Genomic DNA, 25,933 nt, shown 5'->3' on the forward strand with positions numbered 1-25,933 from the left:
TTGACCAAGTTTAGATTGAACAAATTCCACCTTCTCCTCACAGAACGTCCAGGTTGGACTAAGGAGTCGGAATTGGAGATTTGTTCTTGTGACGGATTCTCTATCAAAGACACTATGCACTTTATCTTTTTTTGTAAGCATTTATGCCCTATCCGTAAAAAGTTAATTTTTCCCCTCATTAAAGATAAGGGCTTTAGACAAGTTAAACCTGCCCTTTTATATTTACAGCTGTTGTCAAGTACATGGGAGATTTTTAACATTGCAAATTTTTTGACAATAGCACTGAGATTGAGGAGGAAAATTAACTGGTCGCATTGTACATAGTGGTATACTTAGGACCTAGGACTAAGCGCTTCATTTCTTTTTAAATTGTCCTTTGTGCTGGTTTTACTCTTTTTATCAATAGTTATAATGCATGTTTTTTTATACATATATGAAATCGTTGTGAATGGATTGTAAATCAATGTCTCGTATTTTTTCTTAAATTTAATGTCTTGACTCTGATGAATTATGTAGCATACTTTTATGGTTTTTGATATGAACCGAATAAAGTATTTTTGACTGACTGACTGATAGTAGAGGAGTTACGGGGGCATGAATTGCTCCCCCTGACTGAGCCCCTCTGTCTTGTTCTCGGTAGCGACGCCGCAACACTGGGGGCGGTTGCACATTTGATTGTTGATTAGTGGTATTACCTATCACCGGAGAAGGACTGTAATGTGCTTAGCACAGAGATGATCACAGTGATAGTGATTTCTTTAAGGTGTATACTAGTGCAAATTCTTATAGTGGTGCACTACTGATTATGTGCAGGCACAATGCGTTATGCCGGCAAGTGATCTTACCAGTAGTTACTGATCATCTTTACTGTAAGGAGGTATAACAATAGGCTCTCGGAGATATTGTTGTCTAGGGTACAGTGACGTTCAGGCCTAAGGTGGGCCGTAGGGAATTATGATGTTTGCATAAAATGCTACCCTAGGTCATTTATTTATTTATGAGACTTTTAGTGCGCAACTAATACCCTGAGGTGTCTAGGCGCAGCAAATACTCAGGATTACAACACTAGTCAAAGCACGTTCTCATTGATTGAAAAGCCAAGTCTTCAGTGATTTGCGGAAATTAATAAGGGTGGGAGCAATTTTAATGTGCAAAGGAAGAGAATTCCAAAGCACGGGAACTGTTACCAAAAATCGTCTGTCACCCCAAGTAGCCGTTCTTGTCCGGGGGACAGTCAAAAGATGGCTGGCCGCTGATCTTAGATTCTTTTTGGGAATGTACATCTGGAAAGCTTCTTTTAAAAACTTCGGTCCAATCCGGTGAATGGCCTTATAGGCTATACAAAGAGCTTTAAATTTGATCCTGCTTTCAACCCTTAACCAATGGAGATGGCGAATAGCTGCAGAAGTGGACTGTCGGACATGCCTTGATATGTATGCACAATATTTTATGCTATTGTGGTAATGTGTGCCCTCTGAATGGGGGTATGGTGACATGCTGATGCTAATGCCTAATGTGGTTGACTAAATGCCCTATAGCCAGAAGGTACTGGTTGTTTTGTTTTCACTACCTGTGAGTTGTGATATGATAGTGGCCCGATTGGCCCTGTAATGTATATAATCCCCTGTTCAGTCATACCTAGTGCCAGGTGTATATATGTGATTGCGTACTAATGTGTTTTATGCATAATACAAAGGCTATTTTTATATAACCTTGTGGTAAGTTACTTTTGTGGTGTGCCTAGTATGGTGTTGCTGTGGGAGTGTGTTGCGCGAAAACTTTACATATTGCCTCTGGGATAAGCCTGACTGCTCGTACCAAGCTACCACGGGGGTGAGAAGGGGTTATCTTCAGCGTGTACTTCCCTTGCCCTGACTAGAGTGGCGGTTTCTGCCTGGCTTAGGCGCATGCCCTAGCCAACCAGAAATCCCATTTCTAACAATAACATGTTATCAAGACCGCATAATAAAAAAAATGAACTTGCAAGGCTTATTAACGAATATTCCACGTCAACCATAAAGGCAGGATTTGCTTACTAAACAAAAAACCATACCTACACATCATGTTGCTTCTATGGGCCAACAAAAGGACTATTTGAGCACCATCTCTAATGAGGACACAAATGGTTCAATGTAACAGTACCTGAAATGCCATGGCCTTATTGGAGAGCCCATTCAAGTAATGGCAAACCATGAAAAGCACATTAAAGGCAATGGCTGTTGTAAGCCCCATTCTCTCTGTATTACTTCTTACATGTACATTTTTAAAGTGTTCGTAACATGAGATCTCCAATACACTTAAAATTGGCCGTAGCAGTACCTAAAAGAGTACTGATGAGAGAGAAAAATAGATGTGTAGAAAAAGTTAAAAGAAGGATTGGGAGGACGAAAAAGGCGAATAGATGGAAGAATAAAAGGTGAAAGATACCATGAGAAGATATAAGGAAGGGTGAAACAAAGAATAGGTGAAAGGATGGAAGAATAGATAAAAGTTACAGAAAAGATGGATGAGTGGAAGGATGAGTGGCTGGATTTATGAAAGGGTGAAAAGATGAATGAATGTAAGAAAGTATGGTTAAATGTGTGGATGGAAAAGTGAAGGGGTGAATAGATGAAAGGATAGACGGAAGAAAGGGTGAAGGAACTAGAACAAATCACAAAGGTAAAAGTTAAAAGGGGCAGACTTTTTTACATGATGGTCATGTTTTATTTAAAACACATAGGTGTTCCTCGTGCATTTTGTTGATTTTAGAAAAGACTAGAAGAGAACTGTTCATTTTTCTCCATGTGCTTTTTCTGTCATTATTTTGAGCCACAGCATCACTTGGTCATCCAGCTTCCTACATCGAAGTGTGTCTGATAACCTTAGAATTTGATAAACATATAGTGTCCTACACATTCAAAATCAGATTTGAAGGTAAAATGTTATTGTATATGAAACTCATGAATTTAAATTTAGTCTGATAAAAATTTGTTTCTAAATGATGCTACAAAAAATGCTAGTTTAATGTAGATCTGAACCTGCACGTCTACATATTGATTACAATGCCTGGGATTTCTGATAGATACATCTGCCGTGTGGATTCCTCACCTTGTGAATATCCCCTTGCGTCAGCAACATTCGGAAATTCTTTTCGTAGCCTCGCGCTGACGTGGACTTGGACGTCATAGAGACACGGCATCGCACGCGACTCCGCTGACGTCACCGACGCCTATAATAGGCCCACGCCGGCGTGATGACATCAGTTCCCTTTTTTCCGCGTCGTCGACGCTAACGGTTATCGGGAATCTCAGTAGCCAACTGGTACTTTGTTGCCTTTGTCTACTTCTCTGTATCCAGTTTCTTTGACGATGTCTTCGAAGAAGACCGGCTTCAAACCCTGCAGGGAGTGTGGTAAAATGATGTCTATTACCGACCCGCACAATGACTGCATCTGGTGTTTGAGTTCTGACCATGATGTAGATGGTTGTTCTTCATGTCGGAAGATGAACCCGAAGGCCCTGAGGGAGAGAGAAGCAAAACGCCTGGTGGCAAGACTGAAAGCTGGGAAAGAGAAATCGTCGAGATCTCGTTCTCGAAGGTCGAGGACGAAGTCGAGGTCTGGATCTCGTGAAGGATCATCCTCGAGGTCGATTTCAGATCATGCTCCGAAATCGAAGAAGAAGCGTAGGAAGAGGAGACAGTCCCGACGTCGTTCCGGTAAGGAGTCAGGGTCGAGGTCGAGATCACCGAAGAAGGTACATTCTAAGGTGGTTACTCTTGATATCTCTGAACCTGAAGGTGAGGCCTCACCTTCGGAGTCGCGGGTGCAGTCTCCGACTCCGGCTCAGAATCCGTCTCCGGCGCCGTCCCCGGCCCGAGAAGAGGAAGAGGTTCAGGAGGATGTGGATTCCGCGCCTGTCGAAGAGCCGAATCCGAACACTCCTCAAGATCAGCCTGAAGGTTTTCAGCCGCCCTTTCCAACACCAGGCCAGGACCCATCGGCGTTTCTGAACGCTATGTATGGCGTCTTCTCAAGGGCATGGTACCCCTCTGGTGCACCTTCGGGTCCCATGGGTCCTCTGGCTTTCAATTTAGGAGTTCCTCACTCCTATCCTCCGGCTCCGTTTATGCCTTATATGCCGGCTCCGGCGCCGCCTTGGCAGTTTCCGGCTCCGCCGAGACCATCGATTCCGATTCCGACGTCCCCCGCTCCAAGTCATCCTCGGGTACATCCCACTGAACCATCGGGTTCAATACCGACGTCGATCCCGAATCCGTCGGAGCCGATGGTGGATCCGGTTGCAAAACGTGTGAAGGAGAGATCCAGGAGGGAGGCTCAACGCCTTTTGGAGGAACGAAGGTACTTGGATTCACATTCTGATATGGAGGAAGGTGAATTGGATGAGGATTGTTTTGAGGAGTTGGCTGACACAGGAAGCCTGGATTTCTCTCCAGAGTGGGAGTTGCCCTCAGGCTCTGGTACGCCTTCTAAGGATGTTCAACCTTATCATTTAGTTTTGAGGAAGGCTTCTGATCTCCTTCAATTAACTTTGCCGACTGTGGAATTTAAGTCCAATATTCTAACTGAGGTCTTACATTCTCCAAATTCAGTAGTGGAACCTTTACTTCCATTTAATGATGCCTTGACAGAGCCCATTTTGGAGGTATGGAAGAAACCATTGTCAGCTCCTGCGGTTTCTAAGAGTGTGGCCAGGAGGTACAGGGTTGCTCCTGAGGACCCTGCTTTTTTTACCTCTCATCCTTCGCCGGAGAGCCTGGTCATTCAAGCTGCATGTTCTAAGAAGAATGTAAGTGCCTTTCCCCAGATTCCATGTGAAAAGGAGGCAAAGAAACAAGATCAGGTTGCTAAAAAGACCTTCTCCTCTGCAAGTATGGCATTAAAGTCAACAAATGCCACTTGTCTGATGGGGAGATATGTGCATGCCCTTATGGATTCTTTGCGTGTTCTTACTCCTAAGGTTCCTGATGCCAACAGGAAGGACTTTGAGGAGGTGATCTCAGACGCACAGGCAGCAGCTTGCCAAGTTATACAAAGTGGTCTGGACACTGCGGACTCTGTGGCGCGCATCATGGGCACTGCTGTCGCTACTAGAAGGTCTGCTTGGTTAAAATCCTCGGACTTTTCGGCGGATGTTCAGGCAACTTTATTGGATCTTCCCTTTGATGGGTCTGGCCTCTTTGGGAAGAAGGCTGATGCAGCCCTTGAGAGATTTAAGGACAGTAGGGCAACTGCTAAGCCTTTAGGTCTTCAGATAAGGGGCTCTTCGACCAACAAGAGATTCAGGGGTTTTGATCGCTCTTCCTTTCGGAATTACCGACAAGGTCAGCAGCAGCAGCAACAACAGCAGCAGCAGCAAAATTCCATGTACAGATCTTACAGGGGAAAGCAGAGAGCACGTCCTCGTGGGCGTCAAGCCTCTTCCTCCTCCACTTCCTCCAACCCTCCTGCCCCAGAAAAGCAGTCCTAGATCCGCCATTCAGGATCATGTGGGTCCGGTGGGGGGTCGGCTTACCCATTTTCTACAGGATTGGGAATCGGTTACATCAGATCTTTGGGTTCTCAATCTTGTAGAAAATGGGTTTGCCCTTCCCTTTCGGGAATTCCCTCCCAATTACCCGCCTTGCCAAGGTTTTTGCACCGAGGAACACCTGTTGCTTCTACAGGAGGAAGTGCAGACTCTGTTAATAAAGGGTGCGATAGAGGTGGTCCCAGAGCAGGAAAGGGGTCAGGGATGCTACTCCAGGTATTTCCTGATTTCCAAGAAGGATGGCAGACTTCGTCCAATCCTGGATCTCAGGATCTTGAATCTCTTTCTGAAACAGGAGAAATTCAAGATGCTCACCCTTGCTCAGGTTCTTCAAGCGCTGCTAGAAGAAGACTGGATGGTGTCACTCGACTTGCAGGATGCGTACTTTCACATCCCAATCCTGAAGTCGCACAGGAAGTATCTCCGTTTTACGGTGGGATCGCAGCACTATCAGTTTGCGGTCCTTCTGTTTGGACTTACTACTGCGCCTCGAGTCTTCACCAAGGTGATGGCAGTGGTGGCGGCGCATCTCAGAAGATCAGGGATTCCAGTATTCCCTTATTTAGACAACTGGCTGATCAAAGCAGAGTCGTCAGAGAGAGTGCTCCATCATCTGCGAGAGACAACCCAGTTGTTGTACAGGTTGGGTTTTTCGATAAATGTACCCAAGTCTCACCTGGTGCCCTCCCAGCGCAACCTGTTCATAGGTGCTGTACTGGACACAACTGTATGTCGTGCATTCCCACTCCCTCAAAGGATTCGCGACATACAGGAAATGATTCCTTTATTTTGCAATGGAGCGGTCGTTCCAGTCCTGAAGGTCCTTCGCCTGCTTGGTCTGATGGCTTCATGCATTCTGTTGGTCAACCATGCACGCTGGCACATGAGGGCACTCCAGTGGTGCCTCCGCAGGCAGTGGTATCAGCACAACGGAGATCTCAGGGAGTCGGTGAGGATCTCCAGAGAAGCTGCGGCGGATCTATCTTGGTGGGGCGTGGAAGGCAATCTGTCTCAAGGGAAGCCTTTCCAACTACCTCCATCGGTGGCCACAGTGATAACGGATGCGTCCACTCTAGGGTGGGGTGCTCATCTGGGGGATCTGGAGGTCAAGGGTCTTTGGTCTCCAGAGGAAAGGTTGCTTCACATCAACCTTCTAGAATTGAGGGCGATTCGTTTGGCGCTCAAGGCCTTCCTCTCTTCCCTTCGCGGTCAGTCGGTCCAGGTCCTGACGGACAACACGACCGCGATGTGGTACATCAACAAACAGGGAGGAGTGGGGTCGCAGTGTCTCTGCAGAGAAGCTCTGCGTCTCTGGTCCTGGGTTCAGGACCATCAGATTTGTCTGATTGCAAATCATCTGGCCGGGGTTCTGAACGTTCGTGCAGACAGTCTCAGTCGGCAGTTCTCTGCCGACCACGAGTGGAGGCTTCACCCGGAGGTTGTTCACGACATCTTTCAGATGTGGGGGACTCCTCGGGTGGACCTGTTCGCCACTCGCGAGAATGCTCACTGCCTGTCTTTCTGCAGTCTCCAGTATCCGATGCAAGGAGCCTTGGGGGACGCGTTTCAGTTGAGTTGGGGAAATCAACTCCTTTACGTGTTTCCTCCCATACCTTTGATTCCTCGGGTTCTGAGGAAGATTCGCCAAGACCAAGCCCAAGTCATATTGGTCGCCTCAAACTGGCCAAGAAGGGTGTGGTATACAGATCTTCTCCACCTCTCCTCTCACCCGCCGCTCCGTCTCCCTCTCAGGGCAGACCTCCTCTCTCAGATGGAGGGGCAGGTTCTACACCCCCACCTCCAGACATTGCACCTTCATGCCTGGAGATTGAACGGGGCAACCTGAATTCCTTTTCTCTCGCGCCTGATGTGGTGGATGTCATCTTGTCGGCCAGGCGTGACTCCACTAAGTCCATCTATTCTTATAGATGGTCGAAATTTGTCACTTGGTGTGGAGGGAATACTATTGACCCTTTGAGTGCCCATTTGTCTGATGTTCTCCAGTTTGCCCTTTCTCTGGCGCAGCAAGGGCTTGCTGTTGCCACAGTTAAGGGTTATCTTTCTGCGTTGTCGGCATTTCTCTGTTTGCCTGACCAACCTTCTCTTTTCAAGTCTCCTGTAGTTTTAAGGTTTTTGAAGGGCCTCACAAATAAGTTCCCTCCTACTCCTTTTATTGTGCCTCAGTGGGACTTAAATCTTGTCTTGACCTTTCTGATGGGTGCTCACTTTGAGCCTCTTCACAAATGTCCTTTGAGGCTTTTGACTCTTAAGACAGTCTTCCTCGTTGCAATAACCTCTGCAAGGAGGGTAAGTGAGCTTCAGGCTCTTAGTTCCAAGCCCCCTTTCTTGACCATTCATGTTGATCGAATGGTTCTTAGGACCAGGGCTGCTTTTCTTCCTAAGGTGGTTACTCCTTTCCACCTTGGTCAATCCATTACCCTCCCTACTTTTTATCCTCCCCAACACCCTTCCAAGGAAGAGGAGAGGTTACACCGTCTGGACCCTAAGAGGGCGGTGTCTTTTTACTTGGACAGAACTAAAGACTGTCGTTTGGATGATCAGCTCTTCGTTGGGTTTGCTGGCTGCAAGAGAGGAAGAGCTGTCCACAAGAGAACCTTGTCAAGATGGATCGTATTGTGTATAAAGATCTGCTACTCTTTGGCCGATAAGGAACCACCAGAGGGTATAAGGGCTCATTCTACAAGAGCTAAGTCTTCAACCTCGGCATTGGCCAGAAGTGTTCCTGTAGAGGATATTTGCAGAGCCGCGACTTGGTCTTCCCTCCACACTTTCGCGAAGCATTACTGCTTGGATTCCGAGGTGAGGAGGGACGGCCACTTCGCGCGTTCTGTCCTCCAGGATTTCCTGGTTTAGAAGAGTGGGCACCCTCCTCCGGGAGTGGGGACTGCTGTGGGACTCTATTCACAAGGTGAGGAATCCACACGGCAGATGTATCTATCAGAAGAACAAGTTACTTACCTTCGGTAACGCTTTTTCTGGTAGATACAATATCTGCCAGAGGATTCCTCACTGACCCACCCGCCTCCCCGTTGTCCACTCTTCTATACCAGAGTTACTGTAATGTAATATTTATTTATTTTGTTGTCAAGGTAATGTTTCAATTGCTTTCCTGCATTTGCTTTACACTGTGTGTTTTACCTTGACTATTGTGTACTGTGTATACTGTGTACATTTCTACTGTCATTGGTCCGTCCGTGTGCCTCGATGGCACGGAAAAAAGGGCGGAACTGATGTCATCACGCCGGCGTGGGCCTATTATAGGTGTCGGTGACGTCAGCGGAGTCGCGTGCGATGCTGTGTCTCTATGACGTCCAAGTCCACGTCGGCGCGAGGCTACGAAAAGAATTTCCGAATGTTGCTGACGCAAGGGGATATTCACAAGGTGAGGAATCCACAGGCAGATATTGTATCTACCAGAAAAAGCGTTACCGAAGGTAAGTAACTTGTTCTTTAGTGACTGAGACGTCAAACTGAGGATCCCTTAAGTTATATTTAATCTAGGAGGTGGTACGATAATCAAACAGTATGATGAATGCTTACTTTCGCGCTTCTCACACCAGATGGACTTTGCTTAGAAGTAGCAGGGGAGGGAACTAGAGGGCTGTAATAGCCCCTGACAGGAAGTTAAGGACGGTGCCTCCTATAAGGCAGCTAGGAATGTGCCATTATAGACCTGAAACTAAATCTCTCAAAGTTTGGCTGAGTTACTCTAGTAAAAGTTCAAGTGTGCCACATTAAAGAAATGATTAAACTGGAGCCTTGGTGGCTTTAACATCCCACCAGTAGGGCCTACTGAACCTTATAGGAGTTTTGGAAGGGCAAGATCTGCCCGAATGAAGTAAAGGAGCAAACATTTTCCTTGTGCTAATGTTTTCTAAATAGAACAAGCTGAGCAGAGCAAGGCAAGCCAGCTTCCTGGCTAGTCCCAAGGCTGGTGATATTCCTCCTGTGGATCTAGATCTACTTATTGAGCCCCAAGTGCCAAGAATCCTGATGGTCTGGAAGCCGACGGTCTGGAGACCAAGTATGCTAAGTAATACATATAGTCCAGAGACCTACAGCAAAACTCTTCTGGAGCTTTGCATTGAAGTACTCTACAGACGGAAAGGCACCAGGAGTGAGGACACCAAGATATTAATTGTACGCCCTAACTACCATGTCTCTATGAGGCTAAGCATTGTAATGAGTATTTGCAGATGGTTACTTATTTTGATTATTTGGATGTCCTATTCTGAAGCTGGGTACTTCCGATGCAAAAAGCAGCTCATCCAAGGCAGTAGGTCTTGTTTTGTCTGTGTAAGGTGTGTGGATAGGACTGGCTTCTCCGCCTCAGCCTTTTTTAACAATTCTTTTGTCCAGATAGAGAGTCTGTGGTGCCACCGCCAACTTCCAAGACATGTCTATTAACGAGGTTTAGCACCAGGCAGCGTCGATCTGGCCTATATGTCAGCCAGCAGTGCCTGACGGGCTGGTCTGACAGGAACAAACGTAAATGAGGTCAATGGTAGGGATGAATTGTAAACCAATGGAAATTTGTCACAATAGAGGCATTAATTCACAGTGGAAATGTGACTCCGTTACATCTCATTGACAACATGATTTATTAATGTTGCCAACTAAATATATGTATGTGTCTGTAATTCTTTCACTCTTAATTTGTTGTGAAAATATTACAAGAGCTCTGGAGATGAACATGTATATACAGGCAATTGCATATACAGCAAACAATCATTATGTACAAAATTCCGAAAAAGTTCATGCATTCCTTATCAATCGATATAACCAATGGGCAGAATGTGAGGGACGGATACTCCTTTTTTTTTTTTTTTTTTTTTTTTAGTCCTCATATCCACCATGGTTTTTGAAAGCCATTTAGAATAAGCATCAGACAAGTTTACACAGTATAGTAACTGGAAGGAATCATTTCATTCGAGAGGAGAGCCACAGATCCCGCAACTGTCTCAGCTTGAAATTCTTTTAGGCTACCAGTGGGGAGGCCTACTGCTGGGCCATGGCCGGGATATGACCGGATACGATTGAGTTGGCACCATAGTAGTATAATCATTGGACCCGGGGGAAAAAAAAACAAAAAAAAAAACCCTGGGTCTTTATTGAGACCATACAATCGAATGCCAAAAGGTCCTTTTGCATTGGTTTCCTGATCTGGCTAGATCTATGCGTGCAGTCTGTAGCGTTGATGTCAGCCAGTCCCCGTGGGAAGGGGGGATGGAATCCTTCCATCTCCTGCAGATCTCTCTTCTTGCTAAAAGGATCGTGTAGAAGACCAGGTTTCTAGCTATGTTTTTAGTTGTCCTCAGAACTCCAAAGATCGCTAATGGTAAATCTATACTAATTGGGGTACCTAATGATGCCGTGAGAGTCTTACCTATGGCCTCCCAATAAGGTGTTATACGGGGACACTCAAAAAACATATGGATATCTGAGGCTGCCATCAAACCACATCTTGCACATGCCGCTGAGGTTCCTGAGGTAAATTTAGATACTCTTAAGAGAAGCTAATAGGGGACTGAGAAGCACAGAGATGGCTTGATCCTGGGAAGCCCCATTACACAAAGTAAAACACCCTGTTTCTGAGACCCCAGAGGGAGCCTCCGCCTGAGGACCCAGAATTCATTCCATCTATATGAAAAGTACTCACATTTGTGTAGACACCCACGCACCCCCTCCACAATCGGGGTCAGTGGGCTATGGCAATACCTTACTGCTCAGCTGCCCCTTAAGCACACCTAGCCTAGCTGATTTATATACTACTCTTGTGAACCACACATACATTAGTACAACTTTGACTCGCGGGGGTGGGGTGGGAGTTAAACTTACAGCCACAACTCCTGAAACTATGGCAGCAGGCCACTTTCATGTAATGGAAATGAAAACTACATGAGCTAACTAGTAATGACTGCTGCGACCCAAAAGATGAAACTTTACTGTGATGTTGATATCAAAATTAATAAAATTCTGTTAAAAAAAAATCATTCGATATAACCAAGCCGCCTACGAACATGAAAATGAGTTACATATAAAGACATTACCTGGTCTGTCTTTTGTCTGTTGTAATATTCTTACTTACGTGTCGGGTTTTATGTATGTTGCTTAATGAGATGTTTTATTTAATGTTATTTATGTATTTTGACGTTGAATAGCTTTGCCATCAACAGTAAACCTGAAATTGATAACACATGCATAAGCAATGACACGCATGACCTACCTTCGTGCTCAAGTGTCCTGATGAGAGGGCATTGTGGATTCTGTTTTCTGAATAAATACTATTGTTATATTTGTTTTAAATTCTCCATTTGGTTTATGTGTTTCAGCTAAACTTGACCAGCCTTCAAATTGTCAAGACCTTTGTAAAGCCAGCTGCGTTGACAAATGACTCTCTCTGACAAATGACTCTCTCTGACAAATAACTCTCTCTGACTAGTCCCATTTCTCCAATCTCACAGGTCAGTTTGTAAATAAGCAAGTAGTTCTGAGCCTGGTTGCCACTCAGCAGTGACTTGTAGTATCCGATATTAGCTGCATCTCTTTCATTTGTCAACCACAGTATTCTCTTCATCTATTAATATTCACATATGAGAAGCACTCAGTTTACTTCCTTCTTCTTTATAAACTAGGAGGAACAGAACCAACCTTTGAAAAATGAAGACGTTTGGAATCCATCATAATGCCCTGGCCTATTCCATGACAACCTTAGGCGCTGGAATGATGAACAGTGTCTTCAATTTTTATTATGTGAAGCTATTTTTAAATCAGTACAAGATTTCTGAAGGATCATTTCATCAAGCCCAGGTGAGTGTTAACTAAATTCTTCATAGAATATGCCACTGATCCAGGAATAGGGCTCTCTTACAGGACCCTAATGACATTCGAAGTACAATCTAAGGCCTTGATTCCACATTAATTGGTGCTTTCCGACCCATGCGCAAACACCTGTTGTGCAGAGGTCAGAAATTCCAGTTGGGATGTATGTACCACACCCGGCAATTACCAGGTGCATTCAATTCCTCAGCCTTAATTCAGTTTCATCTGGTCAAACCGGACGGAATTTAACAGAGGAAAACAGGATGGTAGTTGCCCTAGCCGGTGGATTTTTATGCAGTACACTCCAAAACCCGCTTGATATTTCCCCAAAGCTGCTATTTATTGTTCCAGCTAAATTTTGAATCTCGAGGCATCAGATTTGCTCAGTATAAAAAAAAATAGCACCTACTCCTCCGGCCAACTTGTAATCAGGACCTATATAGTGAGCTGCAATAACAATATTAAGTAGTGAGCTATCATAATTATGTTTATGTTTCATACACATGTCCCATCATCTGAAGAAAACCACCACTTGGAAGCACTCTCCATTTTACTGTTTAATGCACCAAGATAAATTGAAAGTGTCTTTTGGACAGACATATTGTCTTTTCACCCAACCAAAGGCTCTGCTTCATTGCAACTGTATTGATCTGTAGATGGCTGCAAAATGCTTGCTTTAGGATCCAGCATAACCTAGGACTTCCAGTCCGGGAACATGGACGACATGTTTGTGGTACTATTTGCGATAGCAGGCATGAAGTCCTGATAGGAAGAGTTCTGACATGATTGAACTTGGTGTACAGTGGCATGGTACTGAATAGAATGTGAAGAAGGATTTGACTTTTGCAGTTGTCGTCTAGCTCGGTAGTTCAAATATTTAAAGACTAGGGCCGTCTTATTGTGAAACTATAAAATAGATTTGAGTTATTATTTTTATTTAATAATAACAAACAGCTAATCCCAGAATGCTGTCTTATTTGTATGAAGCAGCACCTAGTTCCCATAATCCATTTCCTTCCTCCCAAGTTTGATCTTCACACAGACTCTGCTGCTGCCTCAGCTATGATGCTTTCTCCGACACCATGAATAAGTGAATATATTTGCCCACTATGCCTGTATAGTTACATCTCGTAAAATTATATTATTTAATATTTTACTATATTATGACAGATTTTTCTATGGCGGAATTTTAAGGAGCGTGGGGAGAATCCTAGAACCATGCATCTAACCAATGTGTGTGAGAGTTAACTATGTCCTGGGATTTTCCCTGCAGGACTTTACAGCTGAGCATCTGGAGGGTCGCAACACACTCCACCTAAACTGTGTTAGCGGTGGCATGGTTGTTTGATACGTTAGGAACCTCAGGGATGCTCTGTTTGGATGAGCAGTCTTGTATGGCATAGATGGTTGTGTGTCAGAGCACATGCAGTGCATTGATTGGAAATCGTTTGATTGCGTTTGGGGTCTTGGTGTCTTGGACATAGTTCTTTTAGTAATGACTCACTCCTGTTTCGTCCCCTACTTTCTTGAATGGAGTCTCACCTGTCCTCACTTTACTCTCTGTCTGGGAACCAGATGCTTTAGCTCTCCGGGCAGCTCATCAGAGATTTGCTTCTGTTCTCTAATATGTAAGAATAGCCCAATTTTAGAGAGGACTTGGTTTCCCCAACCTCTTTTTCCCCTGTTTCGTGATCCTCGTAGCCGTGCTTCATTTAAGCCGTCTTTTTGATGTGACCTGTCCCTTAATGTGCCCGTAATATACATTCCAGCACTCCGTCCATCATCTTGTTGTGTTTCCCATATCTCTTTGCCTGTTCTGCATCATCATACAGATGCACTGTGTTGCAGTATCAGAGCTTTGTTGACCCAGATTTCCCAGCCTTCTCAGCCCATGTGTCTTTCCGCACACCCCTCTCTCTGTCCGTCCAGTTCTTTGAGGTTGGACGACTCCAGGATAGTTAGCCAATCCTAGGGTGACCACATTTGCCCCTGCCCATGGAACACAGGACTCTGGTACTACTGGAGCTCACTTTAGGCTTTGAACTTTGAAGCTGAATAGTCAAGGCATCCTCTTTGAGGATGGTATGGGTCAGAATATCTACTTCAGATAGCATATGTCCTAGCAGACAACAAATCTCTTGTCCAGCTGTGCTATACTATGAGGTAAAAGACATACAACTTTTATTTAGAGTCTGATACATAGGCTCCATTACTTTGATTTATGGTATTAACCATATTCAGAATACTTAATGCATTACATTGTGATCTGACTGGAGAGATCCTGTAGCTATCAAGCATTACAGTTAGGCTTAACACAATACTATAGCTAAATCCATCATCTGCGTTAGAAAACAGGGTATGGTGTACAACTGTCTTGCTGTCAAGGTTCTCCTTCTCACCTGAAGTAGTTGCTACTGTCGCTCATTGTCCAACACTTTGTGCCTTTGTCCACTAACAGGTCTACCGAATGGGCGGGAGGGTGTGGATAATGCTGAAATTGGCATATGCTTCAGGAGTGATGATATGAATGCTACAAGACGACACCTTCAGGCTTGTGCAGGCACTTACTCTTGATCAAGCTACTTGTGGAATAGTTCATGACAGGGATCTTAATTAGGACGACTAATCCATCTTCAGCTTTTGGGTTGGGCCATTTCTGAAAAGAGTTCGGTTTCCCAGAGGGATGGCTTCATGTAATGTGGGTGCTGCATCAGGTCCTAACCAAGTTTACTTGATGATGAGGTATGGGCGGGAGTCCGATACAAGGTCAGGGATCTGAAATCTGTTCTTGTCTAAAGATTTCTCGTTTCCTGATACAGGAGAATTTTTTGTATGGGAGAAAGGAAGGTGTGGCACATCATCAAGAAGAAATAGAGAACTTGATGGTCCCTCTTGTATGGATGACAGCAGAAAATGTGATTTCGAGGAAGGGGGGAACTCCAAGAAGGAAAGGTGGAAACTGATAATTGCTCTTATCAGTATTACAGCAGAATATGTGAGAAGGACACAGAGGACGGTTTGTTGAGCTGCTTGTGAGGATAGTGGAACAGTTTTTATTGGAATGGGTATGCTTAGTAGATTGTTAGGAAAAAAGATCTGATTATTAGCTATAGGGGTGAGCTGTTAATAAATTATGTTACCAGATAGAAGAAGAAAGGTCTTTTGGGGTTGTGGATGCAGGAGGGGAATAGTAGAAGTTCAGGATTAGGTAGATGAAGGCAGAAGGTAAAGGCTTGGTGGACTAAAGAAAAACGAGCCAGGTGTCATCTGTCTTTTGTACTGGGCATCCAGTGGTGTGGCATGGGCAAAGGGCACAATTGGTATAGACAAGAAACCACTGCAGCTTTGGGGAGAGGGAGAGGAAATGGGAACTGGCAGTAAAGGCCTTCTTTCTTTAACTTTGAAGCCAGAGATGCTGTTTCTCTCCACCAGCCAATCAGAATGTCAGCGTGAGATAAATTACTTTTGTGGCAGGCAATTCTGTCTTGATTATACCCCCTAGAATATTCATGAACACTATGATCGAGGCCTTTTTAGATTCAAGTTTACATTCTCTTTTATGTCACAGCCTAATGGGACATTTCATGCTTTGAGAATCCGTATCACTGCATTCTACCCTCAGGAACGCATTGCTTTAAATTCTCTGCTAAGTTCTCTCACTAAAAGTTTCAGACTTGATTATTCCCGCAGTTAGTTTCTCTTCACCTTTGCTTTGTTTCATCCCCTCAGAGTTCTCAATGTGAGCTCCTTCTTTTGTCACCCAGCAAGCCTAGAGTCCATCACTTAGCTTGAGATTTGCAGAGACTTGTTTACCTCTTGACAACAGATTCCCACACATGTAGGAAGTAGTTGAAAGAAACTCTAAAAACAATCATGAAAATTGTGCTTCAAAAAAGCATACTACTATATGGGTGTTAACTGTCCAGTCAGGCGACGTAATAACACTATTCTTAGTTCCTTACTTGCTTTTTCCAGTAAAATTCAGTATTTTTTATTAGCCACATGCTCCACATTTTCCATACTCCATCTGCATGTTTGCTTAAGAGAAAAAAACATAACCAAGCACTGAAGCAATAGAAGTCCTTATTCCTGGGTGTCTCCTTTACAAAGAAATTGCATGAAGGAGTAGTGTCTATAGGGAGCAAGGATCACGGTTCACGACAAAAACATCTAAAAATAAGTAGGAGTAAATGTGTTGCTAATAATTGTACCCAGAGGTAAAATGCGAGGAGTTTACTTCCCTTACAAACACATTTTTTCAAGTAATCCGCATTAGCGTGAAAGTAAGCAAAGTCAGCAAAGAAATTTCCATAGCCGATCAAGTCAAGGCATAATGACATGATACGGTGTGACAAATATGGTACACCTGCCCTATTTAGTGCAGATTATATTAATCGCAGATCTTGAATCTGTGGAATGTTGTTAACGCAAGTGAAAACTTGATGTCTATATTGTTTAAAAACACCCAATATCAAGCCGGACCACCAAATAAGACAATTGAAGTAAATGAAGGATAAACCTTCTGGACAGGGAAAATGATTATGCGGATAGATAATGTAATGTGAGCATCTTAAACAGTGTTATTCGATTCTGCAGAAGAATTTTAAATAAGCCGTTGTATGACCAGCAAATTTGTTTGTGGGTAGATTGTGTTTTTTCCTCAAACAAAATAAAGCAGATATATCCTGATGCTAGTGATAGCACCTGAAATAATCTGCTAGTGGAGGGAGAAAATGCACAGTAAGAAAGAATCTTTATTTCCTAGGGAAGTGAGCACTGGCACAAAAAGTGAGCCTCCGTTAAGAAGTAAAAAGAATCCATACACCTTCTACTTTTTAATTTAAAGGGTGTTTTTAGAATTCATTAAATGTATATTTCCCTGATTATTTTACAATTATGGATGTTGATGCCTGTCTGAACAGTGCTGGATTATTTGCCCAATAATTGGCCTTCTGCACAGTCTGATACAGGAACGGATCAAGCCTTGATAATCAGCTTGTCAATGATAATCATTTGCTGCTTTGTGATGCTACACCATCAAGAGGGGGGGGGGCTGGCGTAATTTGTTAGTTACAGATTTGATCATTGGATCATTTTACGGTGGTGGTTTTATATGTTGTCCTGTAGGTACCTCATAGAAACAGTAACATGTTAAGGCAGATCAGGACAGTGCTGCCAATCTAGTCTGCTCATTTGCTGTCTCTAAATTTACCACACAAAATCTACACTGGCTCCAGCATAATATTATTTTCTAAGTACTGTTCTTCTCCTGTGTCTGTCCAGGACTTTTTTTTTAAAATGTATTTACTCTGTTTGTCCCCACCCCCTTGCTGGTTGATGCCTGTAGTTACTGCTTGTTATGCTTTCTTCCAGTGTAAAATGTTTCCATCATATAATATAATGTCCCCCTTCTATCATCCTATATCGCTTTTGTTCATATCTTGCATTAAATGCCATGCCTCAGTGTTCTTGCATTTTCTTCCTCAGTTTCTAAACTTGATGCCAGTATCAGTCACTAGATGTGCTTGGGGGTTAACCTATCTGATCGAGGGGGAAGAACTGGGATGCCTCTGGATACAATTGTTGGTTAATTACTGACCTTACAAAGTTATACATACTAAATCTAATCCGATCTTTTTCATTCACAAGTCACTGCAGAATTACCAGATTATGACTGGGAAATAACTTGGCCTTCTTATCATTGTCTCCAGTGGGCTGATATATAACCTCAAACATAACGCAGACACAGTTGTTGGTTATCCTTGCATGGAAGCTGTACTATTCACTCAATTTGTATGAATAATCCGATTTATGGGCTCGGAATAATGGAAGATGAGTCGTCCCTCGTGGAATTTCAACTTTTGACCAACTGAGCGTTTAACTGCTTGAATCACACCCTGTCCGTATCAGTAATTGTGTAGTCAAAGAGTGTTTTTAATCTGGTCAGTTTTAAAATATTTCAAATTAAGGTTAGGAGACCTGCTAAAACGTTTCCCAGGGACTTGATATCAGGAATTACCCAGGTTTCTACTTACATGTTTTCATAACAGCAAAGAATTCCGTCAAGGATTGAAATAAGCTTTAGACGTATTAGATTAGCCAGGCATTAGGCATACCATATAAATCCACTGACTACAAGTGCGCATGGAAACAATACATTCTTGTTCTGTGACACCTATTAATTAGTTTGCCACACATGAGAGATAAACAACCCGTGCTCTCTGACGTTCTCTTTCAAGCTCAAATGCATTTATCTAGGTCGCCAAACAAGAACTTCCAGTTCTCTAATATTCTTACTGGCGTGATTGCATTTGTAATGTAAATACTTATTATTCTGAAGGAAACGCTCCCTATCCAATGCTATTCTAGGGTACACCCGTCTTTGTATTCTGATCACTCATACCAATGCCTTTCCAGATTTCTACACCGGCACCAAGGTCCTTGCCATCTCTCCCGTGCCACCTCCAATACCCATGAAGCCGGCGCGATCTGTTGCCGATGCCAGTTTCTGTCCCCAAGCTAAATTGTGCCCTTTTCAGGCCTGTGCGATACAAAAGGGGATGATGGACAGAGCGTTTGAGCAAAACAAACACTCACCCCCAGTCAACTGATCTGGGTTTAATCCATCACCATTCTTTAGCTCACTCCGCCACCCCAGGTCAGACATGGCCATATGCAAATCAGTCTGACCCTGTGCCTCATGGGAACAGTCCAGCCCGAACTGCCAAAGCCATGTCTTCCCTGGACCGGAAACAAGCATCCTGGGATTGGTTTCTGGCATTTCAGCCGTCATCAGCCAGGCTAGCTTGAATCCAGTGGCTAAGTGCAAGGGACTCACGTCTGAGCATACCCTGCCAATTTAGGGTGAACAAAGCGATACAATTGTATCGCTTTTCAGGCCTGTGGCTTAACCCCTTCCATGCTGATGACGGCCCCTGGCCGTCATGCATCACGGTGCTCGTGTGCTGATGATGGCTGGGGGGCCGTCATGAACCTGCGCACTCAATAAAAGTGCCGCACAGGCGCAGAATCGCGGCCGCGCCGAAGGGGTTAATATGAAATTAGAAACGTGCAACCAATCATTATTCAGCATTGACCCCACTTCTAGGCCTTTTCCACAACACCAGCCCTCCCAAAGGCTATTTATTGATTGCCTTCGGATCTGGTTCTGAGGCATTTCAGCACATACCTAATGTCCGTCATGACACTGATGCCGAAGAGGGGGATCATTTACTTTCCACTCACGACACTATACTTGCTTGTATTTATTTGGATTTACAAAATGCCAGTGAGCATGCCTTTTTAAAGACACCCCTCCCCCATCACTTTTTGCATCCCACTTTTATCCCTGCAAAGTTGTTTATGTTAACCTTGCAGATAGACGCACCTCCAGGAAGTCCATGTATGCAAGGCGCTGGGAGAAACGATGGCCTATTGCGTTACCAGATTCACCAATTCTCTGCCAGCCAAAGTTTCATATGTTTTTTGTTTGTTCTTTCATTGGCGCAGCAGGAACTTACGGTGGGCACATTAAAGGGTTTTTTGTCTGTTCTATTGGCTTTTTGTGTTACTTGACCAACAATCTATATTCAAATTGCTGGATGTGACCCGTTTTATAAAAGGTTTAACTTGTATGTTTTCCCCAAAGCGATTTGTTGTGCTCCAATGGGATTTAAATTTAGTTTTAATATTCCTCATTGGCACACCCTTCTAGTCATTACACAGCTGCTTCTTTTCCTCATTGTCGGCACGTCGGTTAACTGCATGTGCTTTAAGTACCACCCTTGGACACCACATTCTTCCTGGACAAATTAGTGCTGAGGACCCATGCGCCATTCTACTAAAGGTTGTGACTCCCTTGTCCATCACTCGGCCAATCTTTTTCTCTTTGCCTTAGCGATCAAAAGTGAAGGCGAGGCTCAATTGGCTCAGCCCTAAAAGAGCTCTGATTTTTTAGATCGACCACATAAATGACCATGGTGTGAATGACTAGATCTATGTAGGGTTTTCTGAAGCAAAGAAAGGAATTGTGGTGCAGATAAGGTCCCAGCCAAGGTGAAAATCTGCTGTACACTGCCAAAAAGGAACCCCAGAGGGCCCGCAACCTCATTACACTAGAACCAAGGACACTTCGACTGCACTGGCAAGAGGGGTACCTGCTGAGGATGTGTGGTTAGGCTGCAACATGGTTATCGGTGCACATCTTCACAAAACACTACTCCCTTGACAGTCCGAGCCAGTTTCCCTGCTAGGTCCTGCATGGCTTTCTGGTTTGAGTCCATTCCCCAGACCCTCCACCTTTGGGAGGTACTGCTATGGTATCTATTTGTAAGGTGTGTAATCTGTGATCAGAAGTATCGATAAGAACAAGAAGTTACTTGCCCTCTCTAAAACTCTTTCTGGAGGATACTCTATCTAAACGCAGATTCCTCATTGCCCACTCTCCTTCCGGTTCTGTGGAGTGGACTTTTCACATTTCAGAAGGTCCAGAGTTAGTGATCAGCACACTGTCAACGACTATTTGCGTAGGCATCCTAGGTCATGGAAGGAGAAAGATTAAAGAAAATGGCACACAGGGGTAGCACTGATAGTCTGCTCCACTATGTCACTCCTGGGGTGGTGGTACGCAGATACAGCAAATAGCGCAACCTACTGGTGCGAGGGAGTACTGCTGGAAAATGTCTCTGGATCCTGTCTGACACCTAAGGGTATTCCAAAGGGAATAATCTGCCATGAGAGTATCCCCCAGAAAAAAAGTGTTTCCTAAGGTTAGTAACTTGTTCTTCTAGTCTACATAGAACATGTTGTACTGCTTGTTAGAAAGAGAGCAAATGTACAATCCATTAGTAAATATTTAACTAATAAAATGTGTACCAGCTGTGACAGTTGGGTATATCTGCATGTGATATGTATCCAAAGTGCTGTTTAAGATCAAAGCTCATAAAAACACTTATTCAAATTCAATTTAAAGCCATGGTAATGAACAGAAAGTGGACGGGCACTGACTCATGCCTCTATTTTCGACCCCACAAGCTTCTTTCAGTAGTCAATATAGCCAGAGAATCTGCCCTCATCCACCCCCTTTTGCACCACCCCCTTTTGTACCTCATCCACAGACATGGCACATCTATAGCCTATTACCTCCATCAGACAGTGCCGGTTCTAGACATGGGCAGAGTAGGCAACGTCCCAGGGCCCAAGGTCAGTGCGACACCATGGAGGCACCCCACACCAGCCTCCTCACCACACCAGCATTTGACTCTATATCTTAGTGCGAAATGTGTCCTGTTGTTCATTTTAGACACAAGGGCATATTATGCGGTTAAAAAAAAAGGAGGGGGCGTGGCTTGCAGCGAGGGGAATGGTCGCACTCTAAGGCGGCTCCTCGGCCCTCGCTGCTTACCTGCCTTCGATCCTGCGCTAGTGCCTCCATAATGCCCAGGGTCGACTAAGGATACATCGCTGCCTCTCTGGGTGCTCCCGCCTGGTCCCTGATGCCCGCTGGGTCGCACTAACTGCCGCAACCAGATCCCGACGATCGAACCTTCCTCGGCCCAAGATGGCGGCCGCAACCATCTCACGGCTTGCGCTACTCTCCGGGGCCGCCCCACACACCGGAAGATCCTGAACTTCAGTGAACTGCCCCGCCGAGTCTCGGGGAGGCGATTCCCCACCTTTGCTGCACACCCACGCCTTGTTAGCCCCCACGGGTGAGGCGCGGTGCAGTGAATAACGTCCTCCCCCACCCGCTCTGCGCCAACACCTAGACGAGTCCCCGGCTTTGGGCCTACCGCCGGGGACCGCCGTACTGCAACTGCTGATGCTGTTTCTCCCCCTGATGCGGAGCGACCGCGCCTACGGCCTCGCCATCCGGCCCACCTTTCCCCCCGACCTGCTTCGACTGGCTGAAACGTGTGGGACTCTATGGAACCATTGGGACTCGCAATGACGCCATGACCCACCACTCTGGGCCCCATCTAGGCGCGCATTGCAAAGCACTTGCCTCTCCATCTGCGCTCTGATCTGGTGCACTTGTTCCCCGTGCCCACCCTCACTGCTGGAGACGCCCAGCAGGAGAAAGGCCCCCACGCTGTGGTGATTAATTCCATTAAGACTATTAATACTGCCCGGGTGTGAACTGATTACTATTCTGCATCCTGCTTTGATGGTGAAGACGGCACAACTGTGAGTGGTTTTGCCCGACCACCGTTCCTCACCAGTAGACAGCTACTTATTCTTGCCCCCCCCCCAGGCCCAGTGGATTCACGGCCTCTCCCGGAACTGAGATCTCAGGAGACACTGGGTACGCTTCCCCCCAGATAATAAGCGAGAGACTTCCCCTCCCGACAAGTGCGCCTTGCAGATTTGCGCCTTAACGACCCCCTGCAGGACCTGCGCCTCATGATGGCCTCCAGTAAGGGAAATCGGCCTTCCAACCAAAGGCAAATCAACAAGCTATCATGGGGCTCCAAGGGGGAACCCAAAGACACTACCCCAGAGGCTGCTCTCAAAACAGCGACTCCCCCTCCTCAGGCGAGGCCCCCCCCCCACCTTGGACGATGTCATGGAAGCAATCGCGGGGGTCCGCTCCTCATTAGAGACCCGCATTGACTCGGTAAACATAGAAGTGACACTGTTGCGTGCAGACCTTCGTAAAATGGACTCCAAAGTGAAAGACATAGAAATCTCTTACCGGCCAATCTCCCTGCTAAACGCTGACTATAAGATCTTTACCAGCGTTTTGGCAGGGAGACTGGCCAAGTTGGCTCCATCACTTATCAACCCTGACCAGAAGGGATTTATACCTGGTAGATTTATCCAAGAATTATCCCTACAGCTTATTGGCAGTATCGATCTTGCAGAGGCACGGTCGGAGCCGCTCGCGGTGGCAGCATATGACGCCGCGAAAGCCTTCGACCGTGTCAATTGGCGATTTCTCTGGGATGTTCTCAGCATGATGGGGTTCGGAGCAATTTTTATCCAGGCACTGAGAGGATGCTATGAGGGTGCCTCGGCTGCGATTTTATCGAATGGTTCTTTGACACCACGCTTCAATATCGGTAGGGGAACCAGGCAGGGGTGTCCCATCTCGCCCCTCCTGTTCGATCTCTATATGGAGCCGTTGGCACAGGCACTGAGGACAGACGAACAAATTACACCTTTCAGAATAGAGGAATTTAGCTGCCAGTTGGCATTGTATGCGGATGACTTGATGGTCTACACCAGTAACCCGATAGAGGTATTCCCGAGAGTGGAGGAGATCATGGCAAAATTTGGTCGACACTCCGGCTATTTAATTAATAACTCAAAGACAGAGATAATGTGCTGGGGAGTCGATGAATGGGAGGGAGCACGAAGCAGCCAGTTTAAGTACTTGGGTATATTAATAACAGCCGATCTCAATAACATAGTGAAGATTAATATAAAAAGGGTCACTAAGGACATTGACCAGCTCTTTCTGAGATGGCAAAAGCTTCCGCTAACAATATATGGACGCGTAAATCTGTTGACATACCTGTTTAATATGATACCCCTGACCTTTTCTAATAAAATCTTGGATAAAATTCAGGGAAAGATTGGCAGGTTTATTTGGGCAAATAAGAATGCAAGGATATCATGGAAAAAATTGAAAAGAAGGCTGTTAAAGGGGGGACTTGCGCTTCCTGATATCCTATGGTACGCCTTTGCTTTCCAACTAAAAAATATTCGAAGCCTCCTCACTACCCCTGACGTTTCCAATTGGGGACAGATCCTCAATACGATGGTAGACCAAGAGGGAGGTGGGCCTGGGTTTTTGTATAAATTCGGCGCACCGAGGTTCTACAAAAAGGTACGCCTCAAGGTTTTAAAATCTGCCCTATTGCTTTGGAGTAGAGTAAAAGATAGTTGGGGTATAAAATACTATTCAGATTTTGCCCCAATATGGGATTCCCCCGGCACACCATCTTGTCTCCAGGATATTCTGTCCCTTCCTGTTAGGAGAGCAGGAATAACAACCTGGTCAGACCTGGTAACATCAGAGGGAGTACTACCCTGGGAGGTCTTGAGATCAAAAATCGGGGACTCCTTTTCTAGGTTTAAATATATCCAACTCTGTTCCTGGTTTTCCGCTGAGAAAGAGAACATTGGCGGTAACTGGGACATTGAGTTTGCTCTCCAATCCTCAGGTTTTAGGAAAAGGGAAGTGGGACTATGGTACAGGAAACTGATGGAGGTAGATGAATTACAGGCACCCTCATTACATCTTGTTTGGAGCATGTCTAGTTTGGATGCTGTCTCGGACACCCTTTATGATACATCTCTCCAATATCTGTATAAATATGTTAGGTCTGCCGCTCTTAAGAAGAATCACTTCTATGTTGTAAATAGGCTTTACTATACGCCAAAGAAAATTGCAAAGTTTGTTAGCCCATCCCCCTTGTGCCCCAGATGTGGTATGTTAGAGGCGGATGATATCCACGTCTTTTATGAATGTTCTATTCTGTGTAATTTCTGGGGTACTGTGGAGAAGGCTTTGGAGAGTATTTTTAAGGTGACATTGAGACTGAACGCTGTAAGGGTCTTGGTTGGTCTGGACATGGACCTCATTAGCAGATTTAGGGGGACACAGGTTGCTCTATTCTTTACTCTTATACACATTGCACGTAGAGAAATCTGCAAGTTGTGGAAAGATGCTAGTCCCCCCCTATATGAAAATTGGCTCCGGGCTGTATTAAGAATGGCACATTTGGAATCTAGAATGCTACATAACACCAATAGCATTGTCTGGCAACCCCTGATAGACTGATAGACTGGGGCGTAGAAATGAGGCTGGTTCAAAATCCTGAGAATGTCCTATGATTACACCTGGCCCTGGAATAAAGGGGCAGCCGGGATGGCTCCAGACAAAGCAAGAACTTCAGCCCTGGGCGCCCAGGATGGATTAGGGTTGCCAGTGTTCGATTGTATTTGCCAAGGGTGAGATGAGGACAAAAAAGAAAAAAAAAAAAAAAAAAAAAAAAATGGACTCCAAAGTGAAAGACATAGAAATCAAGACCCTGGCACTTGTTGACGATACCTCCACACTGCAACAACAGGTAACTCAACTTCAGAAACAGCACCAAATGAAGATGCTCCTTGATGATTACGAAGGACGCGCACAACGCAACAATCTCCGCATCCTGGGTGTTCCGGAGCACCTTGAGGAGCCGGCCGCTGATCTCTTTGTGGAAAAACTGGTCCTGCAACACCTTCAACCGAAGCAACTCTCCAATTATTTCTCCATAGAAAGGGCTCATCGGGTCCCAGGGGGCAGACCGAAGCCGGGCGCTACACCCTGCCCTATCGTTGCCCGTGTATTCAATTTCCGTGACCGAGATGTCATCCTCCAGAAGGCACGGACGGGACCGCCTTTACGAATTGACAATGCACAGATCACGATCGTCCCGGACTTCACTATGAAAGTACAGGCTCGTCGACGCAGCTTCCTGGAAGTGAAGAAGGCACTCCGTGCACAATCCATTAAGAACTCCATGCTGTTTCCCGTGAAGCTCCGCATTGAATCAGATGGCAAGACCTGG

The 25,933-nt window shown here is 45.2% G+C and overlaps 1 protein-coding gene across 3 annotated transcripts in view; it reads left to right on the forward strand.

Moving 5' to 3' along the window:
* LOC144786143 (transmembrane protein 180-like) overlaps positions 1 to 25,933 on the forward strand; it is a 165,685-nt gene that overhangs the window by 33,739 nt on the left and 106,013 nt on the right. For all 3 annotated transcript variants that reach the window (XM_078665128.1, XM_078665127.1, XM_078665126.1), the window contains exons 2-3: positions 11,885 to 12,016; positions 12,188 to 12,362. In XM_078665128.1, the coding sequence (XP_078521254.1) occupies positions 12,213 to 12,362 (150 nt within the window). In that variant the 5' untranslated portion in view covers positions 11,885 to 12,016; positions 12,188 to 12,212. The remainder of the gene's footprint in view (positions 1 to 11,884; positions 12,017 to 12,187; positions 12,363 to 25,933) is intronic.

The sequence above is a fragment of the Lissotriton helveticus genome, chromosome 10 (assembly GCF_964261635.1).
Source record: "Lissotriton helveticus chromosome 10, aLisHel1.1, whole genome shotgun sequence".
Taxonomy (NCBI): domain Eukaryota; kingdom Metazoa; phylum Chordata; class Amphibia; order Caudata; family Salamandridae; genus Lissotriton; species Lissotriton helveticus.